The following is a 24,862-nucleotide window of genomic DNA, read 5'->3' as shown; positions in this document are numbered from 1 at the left end:
CTCAGTGTTAGTGGTGGCTGTTTAACAGTCTATCAAATTAGAGCCATAAAGGTGACTAGACATCTACCACTATCAGATTAGAGCCAAAAAGAGTCTAGACATGTACCACCCCACTACCACTATCATATTAAAGATAAGGGGAGACATCTACCAAACCACTATCAGATTAGAGCCATAAAGGTGACTAGACATCGACCACTATCAGATTAGAGCCATAAGGAGTCTAGACATGTCTACCACTATCAGATTAGAGCCAGAAAGGAGACTAGACATCTACAGCCCCACTACGGCTATCAGATTAGAGACATAATAGAGACTAGACATCTACCACCCCACTACCACTATCAGATTAGAACCATAAGGAGGCTAGACATCTACCACTATCAGATTAGAGCCATAAATGAGACTACCACTATCAGATTAGAGCCATAAGGGAGACTAGACATCTACCACCCCACTACCACTATCAGATTAGAGCCAGAAAGGAGACTAGACATCTCCCACCCCACTACCACTATCAGATTAGAGACATAAGGGAGACTAGACATCTACCACCCCACTACCACTATCAGATTAGAGCCATAATGGAGACTAGACATCTACCACCCCACTACCACTATCAGATTACAGCCATAAGGGAGCCTAGATATCTACCACCCTACAATCACTATCAGATTAGAGCCATAAAGGAGGCTAGACATCTACCACTATCAGATTAGAGCTATAATGGAGACTAGACATCTATCACCACACTACCACTATCAGATTAGAGCCAAAAGGGAGACTATACATCTACCACCCCACTACCACTATCAGATTAGAGACATAAAGGAGACTAGATATCTACCACTATCAGATTAGAGCCATAAGGGAGCCTACACATGTACCACTCCACGACCACTATCAGATTAGAGCTTTAAGGGAGACTAGACATCTACCACTATCAGATTAGAGCCATAAGGGAGTCTAGACATGTACCACCCCATGACCACTATCAGATTAGAGCCAAAAGGGAGACTATACATCTACCACCCCACTACCACTATCAGATTAGAGCCATAAAGGAGACTAGACATCTACCAGTATCAGATTAGAGCCATAAGGGAGCCTACACATATACCACTCCACGACCACTATCAGATTAGAGCTATAAGGGAGACTAGACATCTACCACTATCAGATTAGAGCCATAAGGGAGACTAGGCATCTACCCCCCAACTATCCCTATGAGTTTAGAGCCATGAAGGAGACATTTTTCACCCCACTACCCCTATCAGATTAGAGCCATAAGGAGACTAGACATCTCCCACCCCACATCCACTATCAGATTAGAGCCATAAAGGAGACTAGACATCTCCCACCCCACTACCACTATCAGATTAGAGCCATAAGGGAGACTAAACATCTACCACCCCACTATCAGATTAGAGACAAAAAGGAGACTATACATCTATCGGCACACTTTCAGATTAGAGCCATAAGTGAGGCTAGACATCTACCACTATCAGATTAGAGCCATAATGGAGACTAGACATCTACCACCCCACTACCACTATCAGATTAGAGCCATAAAGGACACTGGACATCTACCACTATCAGATTAGAGCCATAAAGGAGACTACCACTATCAGATTAGAGCCATAAAGGAGGCTAGACATCTACCACTATCAGATTAGAGCCATAAGGAACTCTAGACATATACCACCCCACTACCGCTATCAGATTAGAGCCATAAAAGAGCCTCGAAATCTACCACTATCAGATTAGAGCCATAAAGGAGACTATACATCTATCGGCACACTTTCAGATTAGAGCCATAAGTGAGGCTAGACATCTACCACTATCAGATTAGAGCCATAATGGAGACTAGACATCTACCACCCCACTACCACTATCAGATTAGAGACATAAAGGAGACTAGATATCTACCACTATCAGATTAGAGCCATAAGGGAGCCTACACATGTACCACTCCACGACCACTATCAGATTAGAGCTATAAGGGAGACTAGACATCTACCACTATCAGATTAGAGCCATAAGGGAGTCTAGACATGTACCACCCCATGACCACTATCAGATTAGAGCCAAAAGGGAGACTATACATCTACCACCCCACTATCAGATTAGAGACAAAAAGGAGACTATACATCTATCGGCACACTTTCAGATTAGAGCCATAAGTGAGGCTAGACATCTACCACTATCAGATTAGAGCCATAATGGAGACTAGACATCTACCACCCCACTACCACTATCAGATTAGAGACATTAAGTATACTAGACATCTACCACTATCAGATTAGAGCCATAAATGAGACTACCCCTATCAGATTAGAGCCATAAGGAGACTAGACATCTACCACCCCACTACCACTATCAGATTAGAGCCATAAAGGACACTGGACATCTACCACTATCAGATTAGAGCCATAACGGAGACTACCACTATCAGATTAGAGCCATAAAGGAGACTAGACCTCTTCAACCCCACTATCAGATTAGAGCCATAAAGGAGGCTAGACATCTACCACTATCAGATTAGAGCCATAAGGAACTCTAGACATATACCACCCCACTACCGCTATCAGATTAGAGCCATAAAAGAGCCTCGAAATCTACCACTATCAGATTAGAGCCATAAAGGAGACTACCACTATCAGATTAGAGCCATAAAGGAGACTGGACATCTCCCACCCCACTACCACTATCAAATTAGAGCCATAAAGGAGACTAGACATCTACCACTATCAGATTAGAGCCATAAAGGAGACTAGACATCTCCCACCCCACTACCACTATCAGATTAGAGACATAAGGGAGACTAGACATCTACCACCCAATTATCAGATTAGAGACAAAAAGGAGACTATACATCTATCAGCCCACTTTCAGATTAGAACCATAAAGGAGGCTAGACATCTACCACTATTATATTAGAGCCATCATGGAGACTAGACATCTACCACTCCACTACCACTATCAGATTAGAGCCATAAGGGAGCCTAGAAATCTACCACTCCACTACCACTATCAGATTAGAGCCATAAGGGAGTCTAGACATGTCCCACCATCCTACCACTATCAGATTAGAGCCATAAAGGAGACTAGACATCTCCCACCCCACTACCACTATCAGATTAGAGCCAATAAGGGAGTCTACACATGTACCATCCCACGACCACTATCAGATTAGAGCCAGAAAGGAGACTAGACATCTCCCACCCCACTACCACTATCATATTAGAGACATAAGGGAGACTAGACATCTACCACCCCACTACCACTATGAGATTAGAGCCATAATGGAGACTAGACATCTATCACCCCACTACCACTATCAGATTAGAACCAAAAGGGAGGCTAGACATCTACCACTATAAGATTAGAGCCATTAAGGAGACTAGACATCTACAACAGACTATCAAATTAGAGCCATAAAGGAGACTAGACATCCACCATCCCACTACCACTATCAGATTAGAGCCATAAAGGAGACTAGACATCCACCACCCCACTACCACTATCAGATTAGAGCCATAATGGAGACTAGACATCTACCACTCCACTACCACTATCAGATTAGAGCCATAAGGAGAATAGACATCTACCACACAACTAACAAATTAGAGCCATAAAGGTGACTAGACATCGACCACTATCAGATTAGAGCCATAAGGAGTCTAGACATGTACCACCCCACGACCACTATCAGATTAGAGCCATAATGGAGACTAGACATCTATCACCCCACTACCACTATCAGATTAGAGCCAAAAGGATACTAGACATCTACCAACCCCACTACCACTATCAGATTAGAGTCAAAAGGGAGCCTAGACATCTACCACCCAACAATCACTATCAGATTAGAGCCATAAAGGAAACTGGACATCTACCACTTTCAGATTAGAGCCATAAAGGAGACTACCACTATCAGATTAGAGCCATAAGGAGACTAGACATCTCCCACCCCACTATCAGATTAGAGCCATAAAGGAGGCTAGACATCTACCACTATCAGATTAGAGCCATAAGGGATTCTAGACATATACCACCCCATTACCGCTATCAGATTAGAGCCATAAAAGAGACTCGAAATCTACCACTATCAGATTAGAGCCATATAGGAGACTTCCACTATCAGATTAGAGCCATAAAGGACACTACCCCTATCCGATTAGAGCAATAAGGGAGACTAGACATCTACCACCCCACTACTACTATCAGATTAGAGCCATAAAGGACACTGGACATCTACCACTATCAGATTAGAGCCATAAAGGAGACTACCACTATCAGATTAGAGCCATAAAGGAGACTAGACATCTACCACCCCACTACCACTATCAGATTAGAGCCATAAAGGACTCTGGACATCTACCACTATCAGATTGGAGCCATAAAGGAGACTACCACTTTCAGATTAGAGCCATAAAGGAGACTATCCCTATCAGATTAGAGCCATAAGGAGACTAGACATCTCCCACCCCACTACCACTATCAGATTAGAGCCATAAGGGACTCTAGACATATACCACCCCACTACCGCTATCAGATTAGAGCCATAAAAGAGACTCGAAATCTACCACTATCAGATTAGAGCCATAAAGGAGACTACCACTATCAGATTAGAGCCATAAAGGAGACTGGGAATCTCCCACCCCCACTACCACTATCAGATTAGAGCCATAAAGGTGACAACCACTCGACTACCACTACCAATCGAAATCTACCACTATATCTCAGATTAGAGCCATAAAGGAGACTGGACATCTCCCACCCCACTACCACTATCAGATTAAAGCCATAGTGGAGACTAGACATCTACCACCCCACTACCACTATCAGATTAGAGCTATAAGGGAGACTAGACATCTACCACTATCAGATTAGACCCATAAGGGAGACTAGGCATCTACCCACCCCACTACCACTATCAGATTAGATCCATAAAAGAGACTCGAAATCTACCACTATCAGATTAGAGCCATAAAGGTGACAACCACTCGACTACCACTACCAATCGAAATCTACCACTATATCTCAGATTAGAGCCATAAAGGAGACTGGACATCTCCCACCCCACTACCACTATCAGATTAAAGCCATAAGGCACTCTAGACATATACCACCCCACGACCACTATCAGATTAGAGCCATAGTGGAGACTAGACATCTATCACCCCACTACCACTATCAGATTAGAGCCATAAGGGAGACTAGGAATCTACCCCCCTCCCCCACTATCCCTATAAGATTAGAGCCATGAAGGAGACATTTTTCACCCCACTACCACTATCAGATTAGAACCATAAGGGAGAATAAACATCTACGACCCCACTATCAGATTAGAGACAAAAAGGAGACTACCACCATGAGATTAGAGCCATAAAGGAGACTAGACATCTACCACCCCACTACTACCACTATCAGATTAGAGCCATAAAGGACACTGGACATCTACCACTATCAGATTAGAGCCATAAAGGTGACTAACCCTATCAGATTAGAGCCATAAGGGAGACTAGACATCTCCCACCCCACTACCACTATCAGATTAGAGCCATAAGGGACTCTAGACATATACCACCCCACTACCACTATCAGATTAGAGCCATAAAAGAGACTCGAAATCTACCACTATCAGATTAGAGCCATAAAGGAGACTACCACTATCAGACTAGAGCCATAAGGGACTCTAGACATATACCACCCCACTACCACTATCAGATTAGAGCCATAAGGGAGGCTAGACATCTACCACTATTAGATTAGAGCCATAAAGGAGACTAGACATCTATCACCCCACTACCACTATCAGATTAGAGCTATAAGGGAGACTAGACATCTACCACTATCAGATTAGACCCATAAGGGAGACTAGGCATCTACCCACCCCACTACCACTATCAGATTAGATCCATAAAAGAGACTAGAAATCTACCACTATCAGATTAGAGACAAAAAGGAGACTACCACCATCAGACTAGAGCCATAAGGGAGACTAGACATCTACCACCCCACTACCACGATCAGATTAGAGCCATAAGGGAGTCTAGACATGTACCACCCCACGACCACTATCACATTAGAGCCATAAGGGAGACTAGACATCTCCCACCCCACTACCACTATCAGATTAGAGCCATAAGGGACTCTAGACATATACCACCCCACTACCACTATCAGATTAGAGCCATAAAAGAGACTTGAAATCTACCACTATCAGATTAGAGCCATAAAGGAGACTACCACTCGACTACCACTACCACTCGAAATCTACCACTATATCTCAGATTAGAGCCATAGTGGAGACTAGACATCTATCACCCCACTACCACTATCAGATTCGAGCCCTAAGGGATCCTAGACATCTACCACACAACAATCAAATTAGAGCCATAAAGGTGACTAGACATCGACCTCTATCAGATTAGAGCCATACGGGAGTCTAGACATGTACCACCCCACGACCACTATCACATTAGAGCCATAAGGGAGACTAGACATCTACCACCCCACTACCACTATCAGATTAGAACCGTAAGGGAGACTAAACATCTACCACCCCACTATCAGATTAGAGACAAAAAGGAGACTATACATCTATCAGCCCACTTTCAGATTAGAACCATAAGGGAGGCTAGACATCTACCACTATCAGATTAGAGCCTTAAAGGAGACTACCCCTGTCAGATTAGAGCCATCAGGGAGACCAGACATCTCCCACCCCACTACCATTAGACATCTACCACAATTGTTATTTGCGAGAGGATTTTGGCCTGCTCCAGAGATTAGAGCCATAAAGGAGACTAGACATCTCCCACCCCACTACCACTATCAGACTAGAGCCATAAGGGAGACTAAACATCTACCACCCCATTATCAGATTAGAGACAAAAAGGAGACTATACATCTATCAGCCCACTTTCAGATTAGAGTCATAAGGGAGGCTAGACATCTACCACTATTAGATTAGAGCCATAAAGGAGACTAGACATCTATCACCCCACTACCACTATCAGATTAGAGCTATAAGGGAGACTAGACATCTACCACTATCAGATTAGACCCATAAGGGAGACTAGGCATCTACCCACCCCACTACCACTATCAGATTAGATCCATAAAAGAGACTAGAAATCTACCACTATCAGATTAGAGCCATAAAGGAGACTACCACTATCAGACTAGAGCCATAAAGGAGACTAGCCATCTACCACCCCACTACCACTATCAGATTAGAGCCATAAAGGACACTAGACATCCAACACTATCAGATTAGAGCCATAAAGGAGACTACCCCTATCAGATTAGAGCCATAAGGGAGACTAGCCATCTACCACCTCACTACCACTATCAGATTAGAGCCATAAAGGGCACTAGACATCCAACACGATCAGATTAGAGCCATAAAGGAGACTACCCTTATCAGATTAGAGCCATAAGGGAGACTAGACATCTCCCACCCCACTACCACTATCAGATTAGAGCTGTAAGGGAGACTAGACATCTACCACTATCAGATTAGAACCATAAGGGAGACTAAACATCAACCACCCCACTATCAGATTAGAGACAAAAAGGAGACTACCACCATCAGATTAGAGCCATAAAGGAGACTAGACATCTACCACCCCACTACCACTATCAGATTAGAGCCATAAGGGAGTCTAGACATGTACCACCCCACGACCACTATCAGATTAGAGCCATAATGGAGACTAGACATCTATCACCCCACTACCACTATCAGATTAGAGCTATAAGGGAGACTAAACATCTATCACCGCACTACCACTATAAGATTAGAGCCATAATGGAGACTAGACATCTACCACCCTACTACAGCTATCAGATTAGAGCCATAAAGGAGACTAGAACTCTACCACTATCAGATTAGAGCCATAAAGGAGACTAGACATATATCACTATTAGATTAGAGCCATAATGGAGACTAGACATCTACCACCCCACTACCACTATGAGATTAGAGCCATAAAGGAGACTACCACTATCAGATTAGAGCCATCAGGGAGACTAGACATCTACCACCCTACTACCACTATCAGATTAGAGCCATAAAGGAGACTAGAGATCTACCACTATTAGATTAGAGCCACAAGGGAGGCTTGACACCTACCACTGTCAGATTAGAGCCATAATGGAGACTAGACATCTATCACCCCAATACCACTATAAAATTAGAGCCAAAAGGGAGACTAGACTACTATCAGCCATAAGGAGCCTAGACATCTACCACCGTACTACAACTATCAGATTATAGCCATAAAGGAGACTAGACATCTACCACTATCAGATTAGAGCCTTCAAGGAGACTAGACATCTATCACCCCACTACCACTATAAGATTAGAGCCATAAGAGAGACTAGACATCTACCACCCTACTACCACTATCAGATTAGAGCCATAAAGGAGACTAGAAATCTACCACTATCAGATTAGAGCCATAAAGGAGACTAGAAGTCTAACACTATTAGATTAGAGCCATAAGGAGACTACTAATCTACCACCCTACTACAACTATCAGATTATAGCCATAAAGGAGACTAGACATCTACCACTATCAGATTAGAGCCTTCAAGGAGATTAGACATCTATCACCCCCTACCACTATCAGATTAGAGGCATAAGGGAGACTAGACATCTACCACCCCACTGCCACTATCAGATTAGAGCCATAAGGAGACTAGACATCTACCACCCCACAATAACTATTAGATTAGAGCCATAAGGGAGTCTAGACATATATTACCCCTCTACCACTATCAGATTAGAGCCATAAAGGAGACTAGACATCTACCACTATCAGATTATAGCCATAAAGGAGACTGGACATCTACCACTATCAGATTAGAGCCATAAAGGAGATTACCACTATCAGATTAGAGCCATAAAGGAGACTAGTCATCTACCAACCCACAATCACTATCAGATTACTGCCTAAAAGGAGAATAGACATCTTTCAACCCACTACCACTACCATATTAGAGCCATAAAGGAGACTAGAAATCTACCACTATCAGATTAGAGCCATAAAGGAGACTAGACATCTACCATTATTAGATTAGAGCCATAAGGGAGACTACAAATCTACCACACCAATACCACTATCAGATTAGAGCCTTAAAGGAGACTAGACATCTATCACCCCACTACCACTATAAGATTAGAGCCATAAAGGAGACTAGAAATCTACCACTATCAGATTATAGCCATAAAGGAGACTAGACATCTACCACTATTAGATTAGAGCCATAAGGGAGACTACAAATCTGCCACACAAATACCACTATCAGATTAGAGCCTTAAAGGAGACTAGACATCTCTGCGACTCCTGGATGTTGGTCTTCTAGGCAGAGTTCCTCTGTCCAGTGTCTGTGTTCTTTTGCCCATCTGTTATTTTTATTGGCCAGTCTGAGATAAGGCTTTTTCTTTACAACTCTGCCTAGAAGTCCAGCATCCCGGAGTCCCCTCCTCACTGTTGACATTGAGACTGGTGTTTTGAGGGTACTATTTAATGAAGCTGCCAGTTGAGGACTTGTGAGGTGTTTAGCAGGTACTATTTAATGGAGCTGCCAGTTAACACAACGTGCCATTGGAACACAGGAGTGATGGTTGCTGATAACGGGCCTCTGTACGCCTATGTAGATATTCCATAAAAACATCTACAGTTTCCAGCTACAATAGTCATTTTCAACATTAACAATATCTACACTGGATTTCTGATCAATTTTATGTTATTTTAATGAACAAAAAATTTGCTGTTCAATTAAAAAAAAGGACAATTCTAAGTGACCCCAAACTTTTGAACGGTAGTGTATATTTGTCGTCACCCTATAATGTCAAAATGTAATTATGTTTTTCGAAATTGTTAAAAATTCATTCAAAATGAAAAGCTGAAATGTCTTGAGTCAATAAGTATTTAACTTTAAAAGTTTTTTATGGCAAGCCTAAATAAGTTCAGAAGTAAAAATGTCACATAACAAGTTGCATGGACTCACTCAGTGTGCGATAATAGTGGATAAAGGTCCTGAAGTCATTCTGAAAAGTACTTTCTCATGACTAAATGCTGCATTCTAAACAACTGGAAACTCGTAAATCTCCGACTACAGGGCATTCTAAACAACTGGAAACTCGTACATCTCTGACTTCAGTGCTTTCAAAACAACTGGGAACTCATAAATCTCCAACTTCAATGCGTTCAAGACAACTGGGAACTAGGAAATTTCCGACTCCAGTGCATTCGAGACAACTGGGAACTCGTAAATTTCCAACTCCAGTGCATTCAAGACAACTGGGAACTCGTAAATCTCTGACTTCAGTGCGTTCAAGAGAACTGGGATGATGACCTAGCTAGCCAGTTACTAGCTAACACCAGACACAGATGAAAGGGCAAACATAAGTATATTGGCTATAGATTAATAGGGTAAATAGGGTAAACATAATTATATGTGCTGTCAACCTGCAGTCAAATCTTAGAACCAGTAGAGTAGCTAATATCTGGCTATATAAACCACACCCATCTGCAAACATGCCAATCATCAATGTTGGTTACAAGGCAGTAATTATTTAAATTAGGTAAGAGAATATCATGTTACCATTGTTAAGGGGATGTCACCTTAGTCATGAATCCAAGTGTTCGACATAAGGGACAATATAAAGGACAAGTAACTTTATGACTTTATCAACGTAAGAATCAACAGTCATATATCATACTTTGGTCTGGTTTCCTTCGAATACTTTCATGAAAAACATGATTTTTTTGGAATGGACTACCTCCTCTCTGTGCAACACACATACAATCATCTTACGATTTACTTACTATGACTGATGTGGTTGTCCCACCTAGCCATCTGAAGGCGAATGCACTAACTGTGACTCTGGATAAGAGCGTCTGCTAAATGACTCAAATGGAAATCTTTAAAAGGTTCCTCAGTCGAGCAGTGCATTTCAAACAAAGAATCAACCACAATGCCTAGCAAATAGGGCACCTTTTGGAAGATTTTTTAAATTTTTAGAAATAAGATAAGAGTATCCCTTTGAGCATGGTGAAGTTATCAATACACCCAGTCACTACAAAGACACAGGTGTCCTTCCTAACTCAGTTGCCGGAGAGGAAGGAAACCACTCAGGGATTTCACCATGACCATTTGGCGACTTTAAAACAGTTTCATGTTCATGTTCATAAGGAAATCAGTACATTTAAATAAATTCATTAGGCCCTAATTTATGTATTTCACATGACTGGGAATACAGATATGCCTCTCTAGGTCACATATACCTTAAAAAAGGTAGGGGCATGAGTTCTCATCTATATTATTCATAGCTGTCTATTTCCCACCATAGACCGATGCTGGCACTAAGACCACACTCAACCTACTCTGTAAGGCCATAAGCAAACAAGAAAATGCTCACCCTGAAGCGGTGCTCCTAGTGGCCGGGGACTTTAATGCAGGCAAGCGTAAATCAGTTTTACCAAATTTTTACCAGCATGTCACATGTGCAACCATGGGAAGAAAATAAAAACTCTAGACAACCTTTACTCCTCACACAGAGATGCATACAAAGCTCTCCCCTGTCCTCCATTTGGAAAATCTGACCATAATTCAATCCTCCTGATTCTTGCTTATAAGCAAAAACTAAAGCAGGAAGTACCAGTGACTCAATATGGAAGTGGTCAGATGATTCTGATGCCACGTTTCAGGACTGTTTTGCTAGCACAAACTCTAATATGTTCCGGGATTCATCAGATGGCATTGAGGTGTATACCACTTCAGTCATCGGCTTCATCAATAAGTTCATTGACAACGTCGTCCCCAGTGACCATACGTACAATACCCAGCCAGAAGACATGGATTACAGACAACATCCGCATCAAGCTAAAGGCTAGAGCTGCCACTTTCAAGGAGCGGGACACTAATCCGGATGCCTATAAGAAATCCCGCTATGCCCTCAGACGAACCATCAAACAAGGAAAGCGTCAATACAGGATTAAGATTGAATCCTACTACACCGGCTCTGACGCTCGTCGGATGTGGCAGGGCTTGAAAACTATTACGGACTAGAAAGGCAAACCCAGACGACCCAGACCAGACCAGACGAGCTAAATGCCTTTTATGCTCGCTTCGAGGCAAGCAACACTGAAGCAGGCATGAGAACACCAGCTGTAATGGATGACTGTGTGATAACGCTCTCGGTAGCTGATGTGAGCAAGCCCTTTAAACATGTCAACATTCATAAAGCCACGCGGCCAGATGGATTACCAGGACATGTACTCAAAGCATGTGCAGACCAAATTTTCAACCTGTCCCTGACCAAGTCTGTAATACCTACATGTTTCAAGCAGACCACCATAGTCCCTGTGCCCAAGGAAACGAAGGTAACCTGCCTAAATGATTACCACCCCGTATCACTCACGTCGGTAGCCATGAAGTGCTTTGAAAGGCTGGTCATCACATCAACAGCATCCTCCTGGATAACCTAGACCCACTCCAATTCGCATACCGCCCCAACAGATCCACAGATGATGCAATCTCAATCGCACTCCACACTGCCTTTTCACACCTGGACAAAAGGAACGCCTATGTGAGAATGCAATTCATTGACTACAGCTCAGCGTTCAACACCATAGTGTCCACGAAGTGCATCACTAAAATAAGGAACCTGGGACTAAGCACCTCCCTCTGCAACTGGATCCTGAACTTCCTGATGGTCCGCCCCCAGGTGGTAAGGGTAGGCAACAGCACGTCTACCACGCTGATCCTCAACACTGGGGGCCCTCAGGGGTGTGTACTTGCCAAACACGACTCCAACACCATCATTAAGTTTTCTGAAGACACAAAAGTGGTAGGCCTGATCACCGACAACGATGAGACAGGGAGGAGGTCAAGGAACTGGCAGTGTGGTGCCAGGACAACAATATCTCCCTCAATGTGAGCAAGACAAAGGAGCTGATCGTGGACTACAGGAAAAGGCTAAAACAATCATGATTAACGTTCAACGTTTAACGTTCAACGCTGTTGCAGTTGATTTATTGGTTTCGTGTAGTGCCAATGTGAAGAATACAGTTTTAAGTGCAATTGTTATTTAAATGTTTTACATTTATTATTACAATTGTACTCCGTCCATCGAACAAAATTGACTATTTAGTAAAAAAAAGATTGAAAAATTTAATTTAAAAAGCTTTTGGTTTTTAATTTAAGGTTAGAGTAAGGCATAAGGTTAGCAGTGTGGTTAAGGTTTAGGATTAAAATCACATTTTTAAAGAAGATCAATTGTAGAAATGTGCGTTTATGACTTTGTGGCTGTGGTAACTAGTGACGACCAGGTAAAACTCAGATAAATTGCCCGGATGTCACGTATCCTACACTCGTAACAACCTAATCATAAGCCACACGTAGCAAATAAGCCAATAAATATTTTGTTAACCAAATTCGACACTGTCATTGAAAAATATATTTTTTAAAAACAGTCCGTGCTGCCAGGGAGCCTTGGGACGTCCATCCTACCCCAGTGAAGTTTACATGTAACATGGTAAGAGGAGTTAGTTTAGAGTAGCGGCATCACAAGTATTCCGGATAGAACTGAACAAAAACTCCTCGCATGGTGAGCAAACAAAACGCTTCCTGCAAGAGAAGACCTATTTTAGGCAGAGTTGTTCCTCTCGCTTCACCTCTTCCTCTCTGGTCAGGTTTAAAATCTTCTTCTGTGAGGTGGTTGGAATCCAACGTTATGGTACATAAACGTCACCTAGAGTACTGGAGTGTGGGCCAGAGACAGGACGAACTAAATCCAACCTGCCAGCCCCAGTTCCCTTAAAAAGAAAAGATAACAAAATATGAGACCAGTGCTTACCATTTTTGTAATTTGTAATAGGCTGCTTTTAAGGACACGTAAATGTGGCTATTTTGGCCAACATCCTTTATTGATGGGGGGAACAGAGGGTTAAATACACAACACTTAATGAGGGAAATGAGAACCAGGTGTGTAGGAAAACAAAAGTGGATAAAAAAAAAAAGTGGATATAAAGTGGATGAAAAGTGGATCGACGATGGCTAGAAGACCAGTGATGCCGACCACCGAACACCGCCCGAACAAGGAGAGGAAGTCGTGACAGCCCTATAAAAAAACACTCACAAAATTTGAGTTTGCTATTCACAAGAAGCATTGACTGATGTGAACCATGCCTCGAACAAAAGAGATCTCAGAAGACCTAAGATTAAGAATTGTTGGCTTGAATAAAGCTGGAAAGGGTTACAAAAGTATCTCTAAAAGCCTTGAGGTTCATCAGTCCACGGTAAAAAAAAAAATGTCTATAAATGGAGAAAGTTCAGCACTGTTGGTACTCTCCCTAGGATTGGCCATCCTGCAAAGATGACTGCAAAAGCACAGCGCAGAATGCTCAATGAGGTTGAGAAGAATCCTATAGTGTAAGCTAAAGATTTACAGAAATCTCTGGAATATGCTAACATCTCTGTTGACAAGAGTACGATACATAAAACACTAAACAAGAATGGTGGTGGGAGGACACCACGGAAGCCGCCACTGTTGTCCAAAAAAAAACATTGCTGGACGTCTGAAGTTTGAAAAAGTACACCTGGATGTTCCACAGAGCTACTGGCAAAATATTCTGTGGACAGATGAAACTACAGTTGAGTTGTTTGGAAGGAACACACAAATCTATGTGTGGAGAAAAAAGGCACAGCACACCAACATCAAAACCTCATCCCAACTGTTAAGTATGGTGGAGGGAGCATCATGGTTTGGGGCTGCTTTGCTGCCTCAGGGCCTGGACATCTTGCTATCATCGACGGAAAAATAATTTCGCAAGTTTATCAAGACATTTTGCAGGAGAATATAGGCTATCTGTCCAATTGAAGCTCAACAGAAGTTGGGTGATGCCACAGGACAATGACACAAAACACAGAAGTAAATCAACAACAGAATGGATTCAACAGAAGAAAATACGCCTTCTGGAGTGGCCCAGTCAGAGTCCTGTCCTCAACACGATTGAGATACTGTGGCATGACCTCAAGTGAGCAGTTCACACCAGACATCCCAAGAATATTGTTGAACTCAAACAGTTTTGTAAAGAGGAATGGTCCAATATTCTTCCTGACCGGTGTGCAGGTCTGATCCACAACCACAGAAAATGTTTGGTTGAGGTTATTGCTGCCAAAGGAGGGTCAACCAGTTATTAAATCCAAGGGTTCACATGCTTTTCCCACCCTGCACTGTGATTGTTTACACGGTGTGTTCAATAAAGACATGAAAACGTATAATTGTTTACGTCTTATTAGTTTAAGCAAACTGCGTTTGTCTATTGTTGTGACTTAGATGAAGATCAGATCAAATTTTATGACCAATTTATGCAGAAATCCAGATATTTCCAAAGGGTTCACATTTCTATAACCATGTAATATTATCCTGGTATCGTTACCAGACCAATGTCCAACAACAAATGTAAACAAATGCTGTTTCACCTTCGATTGTGCCCTTTTCCGGTAGTATTATCAATTAGTAATCTGTTGCATTAAGTTAGTAAAAATATAAACCTGTTCGTTTAACAGATCTAGCACCTTCAAAAAGTTGGTGCTGTCTTATCAGCGCAATAGTCAAAACTAAGCTGCAATCCACTTTAATGACTGGAGGACTGTTCCACATAATGGAAACTGTCACGCCCTGATCTGTTTCACCTGTCTTTGTGATTGTCTCCACCCACTTCTAGGTGTCTCCTCTTTTCCCCATTAGTCCCCGGTGTATTTATCCCTGTGTTTGCTGTCTCTCTGTGCCAGTTTGTCTTGTTTTGCCAAGTCAACCAGCGTTTCTCCTAGCTCCTATTTTTCCCAGTCTCTGTTTTTTTGTAGCCCTCCTGGTTTTGACAGTTGCCTGTCCTGACGCCGAATCCGCCTGCCTGACCACTCTGCCTTGACCCATCACCTGGTCCTGTTTGGACTCTGACCTGGTTTATGAACTCTCGCTTGTCCCCAACCTGCCTTTTGCCTACCCCTTTTCGTATAATAAATATCGGACCACAACCATCTGCCTCCTGTGTCTGCATTTGGGTCTCGCCTTGTGCCCTTATATGAAACAGATTATAATTATAAGAATATAAGAATTTAAGAATACTTTAACTTCCTTTGGTACCTAAACTATAAAACGAACAACAGTAATCAGAAATGATCAAAGAACGTTTCCGATTCAACTATTTAGACCTCTACTGCAAATGTCCCACTACATCCCTTACAGCCCGAAATAGCTCAGCGAGCACGACTAACTCTTCTATTCCTACCAGTAGGAAAATAATATAACCCATTCTCAAACATCGTTCTGCAGTTAACTCTATCGTAAGGTTAAAAAACAAACTTGGCAACTTTCTCTTCTCTTTCGGCTTCACGCTTATGAAATGTCCAAGACTTTAAAAGTAACATGTAATGTGCTAAATTTATAACATACACCAGTCAATCCATAAGAAGCTCCGTGGGCACATGTCACAAGAATTTTCAATCCCAATGATAATAACTAACAATTATTAAAGCTTAGATTAATTCCCGAGGTTTGTAAGACCCTGGGTTTAATGATAATTAGGCAAAGGCAGCTTATGCAAAAGGTTCGTACAGTTTCTTCACGAGAACGTTCTAAAGTCTACAATACAAAGACATGCCATTTTATAACTCACTGCCTACTTACGCACATACCTCCACACAAACAGTAGATAGCCTACGCACATACATACACAGGAACAGTAGGTAGAATGTATCCTTTCCCATGGTTCTCACCACTGTTCATCATTACCAAACTGGCAGTGCCATCCCCTCGAGATTAGAGGAACCTTGAAAGGACTCCCTGTCCTATCGTAAGTTTCACAGGGTGGAATTCTTTAATCATTACCTTTAAGCATATAAATTGCCTTATCAGCACAATACTACAGCTATTTACTACCCACAACTTCAGTTCATTGCAGTTGTATCCTGCAATAAGTAATACCCATGTTTCGATATCAATTATGATCACGGTCAGAGCTCTATCGCAATTACCTATCCGCTATTATTAGAATGAATTAGATGTAGGTAACTGTCCAATATTTGATTCCGTTATTTAAATATGACTCCATTCTCAATACATTATTCCAGTAGTCAATTCAGGCAACAGACAACGTATTACATTGAAATCGCCTCACTATTTATTTTGAATAAATTCGCTTTTCATTTTGAACTAAGCAAGCTGTTAAAACATTCAGTTTACGTCTCAAACAAACACTATCTGTCCAGGCAAAACATACCAATACTTGAATTACAATTAGAAACCCATAGTTTAGTAAATATCATAGGCCAAATGCTATTAAAATGATGAAGAAATCTTGCAAAACACCCAATTACAATGGTTTATAGTCTTAAGATCTGGCACATAATAACAACCCAATTCCCAGAAAAGAGCCCTATAAGTCCACAGAGATTCTCACATGTGTCTCCACAGAGATTCTCACATGAGCAAAAGGAATAGATTAGTAGCCAACAAGTTAAATCGACATTCATTGACTTAAAACCAGATCTTACGCCTTGCAATAAAAGCAAATGATCTATTCTCAAGAGGCATATTTAAATTATTTTACTACATCACAATAGCTCCATCATTAGTTTGATGGGAAACCCTAGATTTATAAGTTACGTCGTGATTCCATCTTAATTCAAAAAGGTTTATTTAATAAATCAGTGAGAATGGTCCAGATCTAGGATCAAGTTGGAGAAGACAGTAAGGGTGGTCCAGCTACAGGATCAAGGTGGAGAAGACAGTAAGGGTGGTCCAGCTCCAGGGAGAGACAGGATCAAGATAGAGAAGACAGTCAGGGTGGTCCAGCTCCAGGGAGAGACAGGATCAAGGTAGAGAAGACAGTGAGGGTGGTCCAGCTCCAGGGAGAGACAGGATCAAGAAAGAGAAGACAGTAAGGGTGGTCCAGCTCCAGGGAGAGACAGGATCAAGGAAGAGAAGACAGTGAGAATGGTCCAGCTCCAGGGAGAGCCAGGATCAAGGTAGAGAAGGCAGTGAGGGTGGTCCAGCTCCAGGGAGAGACAGGATCAAGGTGGAGAAGACAGTGAGAATGGTCCAGCTCCAGGGAGAGACAGGATCAAGGTGGAGAAGACAGTGAGAATGGTCCAGCTCCAGGAAGAGACAGGATCAAGGTAGAGAAGACAGTGAGGGTGGTCCAGCTCCAGGGAGACAGGATCAAGGTGGAAAAGACAGTGAGAAGGGTCCAGCTCCAGGGAGAGACAGGATCATGGGAGATTAAGGTAGGAGTTTGGAGCAGTTTCAGTGCCAACAGAAATTGTATTTGAATTCCATAATTTAGCATTTCTTTATTATATATATTTTTAATGTGTGTACTTTTAACCTCCTTTTCTCCCCCATTTCCTGATATCCACTTGGTAGTTACAGTCTTGTCCCATTGCTCTAACTCCCGTATGGACTTGGGAGAGGTGAAGGTCAAGAACCATGCATCCTCCAAAACACAACCCTACCAAGCCGCACTTCAAGACACACTTGCTCGTTAAACCTGGAAGCCAGCTGCACCAGTGTGTCGGAGGAAACACTGTACATCTGGCAACTGAAGTCACCGTGCATGCGCCTGGCCCACCACAAGGAGTCGCTAGATCTGATATATTCTGATATACACAGTGTGAAAGCACTTCAGGTTACAATGTTTCCATTATAATGTCTTTATCACAAAATAGACATCATTTTTCCATATTCCATCTCTCACCCCCCCCCCATTAGAATGTTGAAATATATTGTCCCAGTGTTCATTGTTGGATGTTGACGTTTTTGGGCAGCAAAACCTTCTGTAACAAAGGTATAGTTATTTCCCGATACTGAGGAGCAAATGGGAGAGGTTTCCCTCCTGCCTAATTTTCAACCGAGTGTTAAGGTGTCAAAACCGGCCCACCCCCCCATCTCCTCTTCTGTGGTTAAGAGGGTCTGGTAGTTGTCGCCCAGGAGAGTCATGCCCCTCTGGTGGGTTCAACCTTGGAAAGATTCTGCAAGTTGCAACCCACAATAAAAGTGACCACGGGATGTCCCGGTTGTGGATCATCGTTGCGGTCCCCCTCTGGTGGTTTACCCTGGTAGGATTTCTGCAGTGGTAGAAAAAGTACTACATTCTCATAGAGTAAAGGTATCTTTACTTTAATAGAAAATGACTCAAGTAAAAGTCACCCAGTAAAATACTGCTTGAGTAAAAGACTAAAAGTATTTGGGTTTAAAAATACTTGTATCAAAAGTAAATGGAATTGCTAAAATTAAGTGTAAAAAGTTCAATTAAAATAAAATATCTTATCAAACTCCTTATATTAAGCAAACCAGACAGCACAATTGTCTTTTTTATTTATTTACAGATATTCAGGGGCACACTCCAACACTCCAACACAAATTTACAAGTGAAGCATTTGTGGATAGTGAGTCTGCCAGATCAGATGCAGTAGGGATGACCAGGGATGTTCTGTTGATGTGTGCTAATTGGACAATTTTCCTTTCAAAATGTATCGAGTACTTTTGGGTGTCAGGGAAAATGTATGGAGTAAAAAGTACATTATTTTATTTCATAATGTAGTGAAGTAAAAGCAAAAGTTGCTAAAAATATAAAGAATAAGGTAAAGAACAGATACCCCCCCAAAATACTTTAGTACTTTAAAATATTTTTACTGAAGTACTTTACACCCTGTGTTTCCCTCCAATAGAATATATTTGTTATGGTATTTTGAGATGGATGATGTGCAATGGTGTGTCTCCCTCCAATACCAGGTATTTTTCATGGTATTTTTAGATGGATTGTGTATAATGTTGTGGAGAAGGTGTGGAGAAGGACAAAGGCAAGGGGATACCTAGTCAGTTGCAAAACTGAATGGATTCAACCAAAAAGTGTCTTCTGCATGTTTTGCGGAATCAAAGAGGTGGTGGCCTTAATCGACATCCACGGATAAATTGTTTTTGGTACCCTGCATCGAATAACTGTTATTTAGCAGACTAAATGACTGATATATAAAATGTAGAAATGTAGAAACTTATGCTTGATTATCTTATTAAAATGCAACTTTCAAAAACCTATGCCCCTTGTTTGGCTTATTATAGAAGTGCTTGTACTTCGTCTGGCAAAGTTTAGTTTTAATAAGATGTACCCTCTATGAGCTTTGAAGTTGGCCGTCAGTCAGTGATGCATTACATTATGATACACACTGAGTGTACAAAACATTATCAACAGCTGCCCATTACTCTCTTCTATCTAAAGTACCACTACTCTCTTCTAAAGTACCACTACTCGGTTCTATCTGAAATATCACTACTGTGTTCTAACAGCCATCCTGTTAGTACAAGTATAGTCCTGAAATATTTCAGTGAATTATAATTGAGCTGAGCTTGACATCTTCTGCTCCGTGACTTTGTAGTGTGTTCACCAAAAGCTGATGATGAATTGTAAATAAGTTGCTAAGTCAATATTTGGTCACGTCCTTTTAATGGTTCATTAGAGATCTGAGAACTTAGAAATGATTGAGAGGTGGATTTGATGATACAAGGTTTCTTCCAACCAAAAACAAATAATCTGTAGACACACCCCAGAGCTTGAACAACCGTAGGACATCTGAGTGCGTCCCAAATGGCACCCTTTTCCCTATATAGTGCACTACTTCTGACCAGAGCCCTAGGAGGTAGGGTGCTATTTGGGATTGATCCTACAACTTTGTGGTCTGGTGGTGAGTCCTGGCTGTGAATGAGACTATGTCCATAATAAGACTAACACAAACTTTCATCCCTCTTCTCCAATAACAGGCCATGAAACATGACAATTTAAGTTTCACACTGAAGTTCCAACAAGTTAATCCCATCAGGTTTTAAAGGTTTATTTGAACATCTTTGTACATATGCAGAACATACATAAAATGCGATGTCATACAATATATTAAAAACCAGCACATCATCCATTAGTCATTAAAAGGCCCAATCCTTCATTTGAAAAAGAACTAAACGGCAGCCCCGTCACTTGGTTTGCTATAAAAGCTGAGGGATAGGGCAGGAGAAATGTAAACACGTCTGTGGCATAAATGGCTGTAAATATCACAGACTGGCCCTTTAAAGATTAATGCAACAATCTAAGATTCTGTAGAATGTTGATGAGTTTGTCCATTCATCACAGTTTAGATAAGGGTTTACTGTAATCAATATGTGCCCAAATGGCACCCTATACCATACACGAGGACTCTGTTCACTATACACTGAATGTACAAAACATACCTAATATTGAGTTGCCCTTCACCCTTTCGCTTTCAGAACAGCCTCAATTCGTCAGGCCATAGACTCTACAAAGTGTCGAAAGCTTTCCACAGGGATGCTGGCTCACGACGATCCCAATGCTTCCAACAGTTGTGTCAAGTTGGCTGGATGTCCTTTGGGTGATGGACCATTCTTGACACACAAGGGAAACTGTTGTGTGAAAAACCCAGCAGCGTTGCAGTTCTTGACACAAGCCGGTGCCCTGGCACCTACTACCAAACCCCTTGTTCAAAGGCACTTAAATATTTTGTCTTGCCCATTCATCCTCAATGGCAGACATACACAATTCATGACTCAACTGTCTCAAGACTTAAAAATCCTTATTTAAACTGTCTCCTCCCCTTCATCTACACTGATTGAAGTGGATTTAACAGGTGACATCAATCAGGGATCACAGCTTTCACCTGTAGTCTTAATGTTCTGTACACTCATTGTATAGGGAATAGGGAACACTTTTGGGATGTACGCTACTTATCAGGAATATCGATAGTTACCTAGGGATTATTATAATTAATACATTACACAATGTCAATTACAGTAAAGGTCATCCTACCCCTGACAGACAAACAGAACAATGGTAACACCTAAAGTTTGATCAGTCCCCTCCTTAGATACAGAATCAATTATCCCAGCATAATTGAGGTACGTCCTGGCGTGTATTAGTTTAAAGGCAGGCACCTGCTGCCTCACGGTATCAGTAGGAACAAGAAGAGTACCTGACCAGGTGGACCAGGACGACTCGTTACTAGAACCATCATGGCACTCCAATGGGTGAAGCCGTGGATCGCTCTGCTCTTCGGACTATCTGCTGTACATTCTGAGACTGGTAAGAAAAGATGAAATACATTTTAATATCACTTTAGGATAAGTCATGTAGCATAGTTGAGGAACTAAAGAGGAGCTGGGTTAGAATCAAAATAAGACTTGTTCCCTGTCTATTTCTAGTTATGATTCCAGACATGACTTCCATTGGGAGTCTATATGATTCCAAACTGCAAATCGTATCAGGTAATTTGTGTTGTTGAATATATGTCACCAAATACTCAAATATCTAAATTCTACTCTACTGTTATATTTTACATCTTATATTCAGACATGAATGGTGCAACTATACTGTACATTTCGCCCCATGCAGCAGGAGCAAGTCCCACTCATAACGGGCAGGTCTGCAGCACATGGGGTAACTACCACTACAAAACCTACGATGGAGACCTCTTCCAGCTGCCCTACACCTGTAACTACGTGCTGTCGTCATTGCGTAAGAGCAGCAGCGGCTACGAGGCCTTTAACATTCAGCTGCAGCGCGGGGAGGTAGATGGGCTGCCCACCATCACCAAGGTATTCCTTTGTGATCAGTCCTTTGATTGTTTTTACATTTCACTATTGATTAATTGTTTTTTAATTGCCGTATTGATTAATAGTTTTATTGCTCTATGATCTTAATGGAAGGTGACCTTGAGGGTCCTGAAAGGCGTCTGTCAAATAAAACGCCCTACTATTATTATTAAGGTTTCTTTGAAGCTGGATGGAACCTTCATGGAGCTGGCCAACGGTAACGTCAGCGTCAATGGATTACAGTGAGTTCCCAGTCTAGTCAACAATGGATCTCAGATGTGGAAAACCATTGGCTCTTAGATGTGTAAAATACATAGTAATTACAGGAAGTAAATGATACGGGGGTTTGTAATCACTTAACTACATCCAATGGGATTCATTTTATTCAGAGATCAATCTTTTTGTTTAGTTTAAAAAAAAGATTGGAGTGAATTTTATTTTCACTTCACCTGCATTCAGTTGCAAAGACTTGAGGTAAAATTCATAAGTTTAAAAAAAATGCATCATTAATCTCATCTTGAGATCAATCTTTTAATCTACATAATGTCAGTTTCAACCGGCAACAGTGAGTTCATCAGTGATCTAAAAGCATTCAGAGGTCAAACTCTTATTCTGAAGTTCAGTTGATGTCCATTTACAGATGAAAGTTACCAAGCTGAAATTCCATTTGATGAAATCCTATACAGACATTATTACCTGGTACAGTCTCAACAGGGGAGGAAGAAAAATACAAAGAAAATCCTTTAAAGGACCATTTTGACCCTTGTTGGAATACAGACTCTCCTCTCTGATGAACACTATTGTTTTGTCCCTCTAGGGTCACCATACCGTTTGGTCAGTTTAATTTCTTCATTGAGAGGACTGTTTCCTATGTGAAGATCACAGCCAAGCTGGGGTTAGTCATCATGTGGAATGAAGATGATTCCCTCTGGGTATGTGTTTAGTTTGCTTACTCATTTCCATACGTCTTCTGTTACACTACAGTGATATGTGGTTGTTTCACCTGCTTTAGTTCAATACACTGATTGTAAATCACTCTGGGGGAATAGGGAACTGATGGGATAAGAGTGGGAACATCAGTGTGTTGGGATAAGAGTGGGAACATCAGTGTTGGGATTGTTGGGATAAGAGTGGGAACATCAGTGTTAGAGGAACTGTAGGGATAAGGGAACATCAGTGTTAGGGGAACTGTAGGGATAAGAGTGGGAACATGGGAACATCAGTGTTAGGGGAACAGTAGGGATAAGAGTGGGAACATCAGTGTTAGGGGAACTGTAGGGATGTGGGAACAGTAGGGATAAGAGTGGGAACATCAGTGTTAGGGGAACTGTAGGGATAAGAGTGGGAACTGTAGGGATAAGAGTGGGAACATCCGTGTTAGGGGAACTGTTGGGATACGAGTGGGAACATCAGTCTTAGGGGAACTGTTGGGATACGAGTGGGAACATCAGTCTTAGGGGAACTGTTGGGATACGAGTGGGAACATCAGTCTTAGGGGAACTGTTGGGATACGAGTGGGAACATCAGTCTTAGGGGAACTGTTGGGATACGAGTGGGAACATCAGTCTTAGGGGAACTGTTGGGATACGAGTGGGAACATCAGTCTTAGGGGAACTGTTGGGATACGAGTGGGAACATCAGTCTTAGGGGAACTGTTGGGATACGAGTGGGAACATCAGTCTTAGGGGAACTGTTGGGATACGAGTGGGAACATCAGTCTTAGGGGAACTGTTGGGATACGAGTGGGAACATCAGTCTTAGGGGAACTGTTGGGATACGAGTGGGAACATCAGTCTTAGGGGAACTGTTGGGATACGAGTGGGAACATCAGTCTTAGGGGAACTGTTGGGATACGAGTGGGAACATCAGTCTTAGGGGAACTGTTGGGATGGTGGGAACATCAGTCTTAGGGGAACTGTTGGGATACGAGTGGGAACATCAGTCTTGGGAACTGTTGGGATGGGAGTCTTAGGGGAACTGTTGGGAGTGGGGAACATCAGTCTTAGGGGAACTGTTGGGATAAGAGTGGGAACATCAGTGTAAGGGGAACTGTTGGGATAAGAGTGGGAACATCAGTGTAAGGGGAACTGTTGGGATAAGAGTGGGAACATCAGTGTAAGGGGAACTGTTGGGATAAGAGTGGGAACAGAGTGTTAACATCTGATGGGACAGGACAGACCA

The 24,862-nt window shown here is 42.0% G+C and overlaps 1 protein-coding gene across 1 annotated transcript in view; it reads left to right on the top strand.

Moving 5' to 3' along the window:
- The first annotated feature begins 22,049 nt into the window (after positions 1-22,049).
- LOC112240445 (mucin-5AC-like) overlaps positions 22,050-24,862 on the top strand; it is a 29,745-nt gene continuing 26,932 nt past the window's right edge. Inside the window, 5 exon segments of the mRNA XM_042301200.1 lie at positions 22,050-22,172; positions 22,292-22,354; positions 22,482-22,684; positions 22,856-22,923; positions 23,499-23,613. Coding sequence (XP_042157134.1) covers positions 22,103-22,172; positions 22,292-22,354; positions 22,482-22,684; positions 22,856-22,923; positions 23,499-23,613 — 519 coding nt within the window. The 5' untranslated portion in view covers positions 22,050-22,102.

Source organism: Oncorhynchus tshawytscha, linkage group LG19 (genome assembly GCF_018296145.1).
Source record: "Oncorhynchus tshawytscha isolate Ot180627B linkage group LG19, Otsh_v2.0, whole genome shotgun sequence".
NCBI classification, from domain to species: Eukaryota; Metazoa; Chordata; class Actinopteri; order Salmoniformes; family Salmonidae; genus Oncorhynchus; species Oncorhynchus tshawytscha.
The sequence above is the reverse complement of the archived record's forward strand: the minus strand, read 5'-3'. Positions and strand labels throughout refer to the sequence as shown.